Raw genomic sequence first — 2,357 nt, 5'->3', positions numbered from 1 at the left:
TGCAGCTGGGCTTGGAGCAACCGTCTCTAGTGGAAGGTGTCCCTGCCCGGGGCAGGGGTTGGAGCTGGAGGAGCTTTCAGGTCCCTTCATCCCAAACCATTCCACGATTCCATGATCTTTTCTCTAAGAGCCTGGAACTTGCTCATTTCTTGGTTTAAGACTTAACTACAACCATTGTCTCTACTGGTAGCAGGAATACACCTGCTGTACTCCACGTTGGGATGTTATTTTGCCCTGAAATGCTTCCAAGGTCCCTCTGGGATCTGAAGGTCCCCGGAGAGCAGCCGGATCAGCGATACCTGTGGTGTCAACCTGGGGCAGGAGGCGGAGAAAGATGGGCCGGGCGTAAGGAGGCAACACCTTCTGCAGCTCTTGGTAGAGGACGTTGGGGCTGACCTTGGCTTTGGGATCTGCGATCGCTGCCATCCCAGCTTTGCCCTCCACCCCTGGAACAGAAGAGCACAGCTCAAACTGAGGCCACACAAGTGGGAAACCTTTAACAGAGGCAAGCACAGGCCGTGGCTCCTCCAGGTGAAAGGCAGAGGAAAACCCAGTGAAGGTCCAAACTCTGCTCAGCCCCATCCCTGTCCCCCCTCAACCCCCGCTCCTGGGTGGGAATGCAATCCTTGAGGATTTCCAGGCCTGCACATGCACAGAAAGGTCTCTTCACACCAAGAGCTTCTGCAAAGCTCATGAATCTTCCTTTTTAAGATACAAATCAAGATCGTGCCACTGGATTTCTACTGCTCGGGATAAACGTGTCCAACTCCACCCTTTGACTTTATCACTGGGGGGTCCTGGTTACAACAGAGGTGACTGATTTCCACCCGTTCCGACACCCATCTGGTGTGTTTGCCTAATGTTTCACCTGGGACTTCCACTCCATACACCGCAACATCCGTCTGGTTGAGGACGCGGCTCAACGTTCCTTCCACCTCGGTGGTGGAGACGTTCTCCCCGCGCCATCGGAAGGTGTCCCCGCTGCGGTCTCGGAAGTACATGTATCCCAGGTCATCCATCACCAAAACATCTCCTGGGAAGGGGAGAGGAGACACCAAAACCCACCTCAGGGCTCAAGTTCATAGTGCTCGGGGCTGCCTCACCACCCTCTGCTCAGTGCTCTGCTGTTTTCTTCCCTCGGTGACTTCCCACCACCTCATGCTGCATCTCCACGTTACAGCAGGAGGAAAAGGACGGGGGAAAGAACACCCCTTTCCTCTTGTGAAGGGTTAAATCCCAGACTGAGGCGCCTGGAGAGCTGGAATGCCAGCAGCATGTACCTGACAGGTAGGCCTGGTCTCCCTTCCGGAGCACGTTGGAAGCGATCTTCTTGCTGGTGGCGCTCTCGTTGACGTAGCCGTCGAAGCGGCGCAGGGGATCCCGCTGGTTTATCTGCCCCACGAGCAATCCCGGCTCTCCTGCAGGGAACAGGAGCAGCAGAGGTGACCCCAACCTTGCACAACGAGCTCCACTTGGGACACGCCAAGAGATGTTCTGGTGCTGAACTCATCCAGCTTTGGAGGAAAGCTGGAACTGAAACCCTGGGGTTGACCTGAGAAACCCCTTAAACCAGCCACTGTCAACACGCTTCAGGGAAGGGATGGATCCAGAGGGACCTGGGTGGCTGGAGAGGTGGGAACCTCATGAAGTTCAACAAGGGCAAGGTCCTGCTCCCGGGTCAGGGCAAGCCTAAGCTCAGAGGGCTGAGGAGAAGGACTGCCCCACCCCTGGCAGGGTTCAAGGCCAGGTTGGACACAGGGGCTTGGAGCAACCTGCTCTAGGGGAAGGTGTCCCTGCCCCTGGAACTGGATGAGCCTTAAGGTCCCTTCCCAAACCATTCCACGACTCCATGATTATTATAGAACCAACCCCCAGGATTGATCGGTTTGGGTGGATGCTCACCTGGGCGACAGGGAATACACAGCCCCTGGGAATCCCGCATCAGCTCCATCGTGTCCTCATTGACCTTCACCAACTGAATGGGATAAAAGCTGGGCAAGATCCGACTGTTGAAACCACAAGCCCCAACCTTTGGAAAGACAGGAAAGAACCCAAAAAGCTTAAAGAAACAGCTTGGGCTTTGCAGGACCATTTTCTGGCAATTCTCCCTTTCCACTGAAGAGTGGATTCGCCCAAATTCCCAGCAAATTCACCCAAGAGAAGATTTTTCCAGGGTTTTGTGCATGCCAGCCCGAATGACCAGTTCAGAGCTCTGCCATCTCTTATGAGAGGACCAGGAGAAGCCAGCAGAGCTTTTTCTGCAGAGAGATCTGGATAGGCAGGATCCATGGGATCCCTGAGGTTCAACAAGGCAAAGTGCCAGGTCCTGCACTTGGGCCACAACATCCCCCTGCAAC

At 55.0% G+C, this 2,357-nt stretch overlaps 1 protein-coding gene across 1 annotated transcript in view; it reads right to left on the bottom strand.

Annotated features, from left to right (window-relative positions):
• Positions 1 to 2,357, bottom strand: part of SLC27A1 (solute carrier family 27 (fatty acid transporter), member 1) — an 8,516-nt gene that overhangs the window by 775 nt on the left and 5,384 nt on the right. The window contains 4 exon segments of the mRNA XM_010020980.1: positions 300 to 446; positions 869 to 1,033; positions 1,281 to 1,418; positions 1,903 to 2,029. Of these exon segments, the coding sequence (XP_010019282.1) occupies positions 300 to 446; positions 869 to 1,033; positions 1,281 to 1,418; positions 1,903 to 2,029 (577 nt within the window).

This window comes from Nestor notabilis, unplaced genomic scaffold, assembly GCF_000696875.1.
Source record: "Nestor notabilis isolate BGI_N333 unplaced genomic scaffold, ASM69687v1 scaffold13888, whole genome shotgun sequence".
NCBI classification, from domain to species: Eukaryota; Metazoa; Chordata; class Aves; order Psittaciformes; family Psittacidae; genus Nestor; species Nestor notabilis.
Note: the sequence above shows the minus strand (reverse complement) of the source record. Positions and strands in the feature narration are given on the sequence as shown.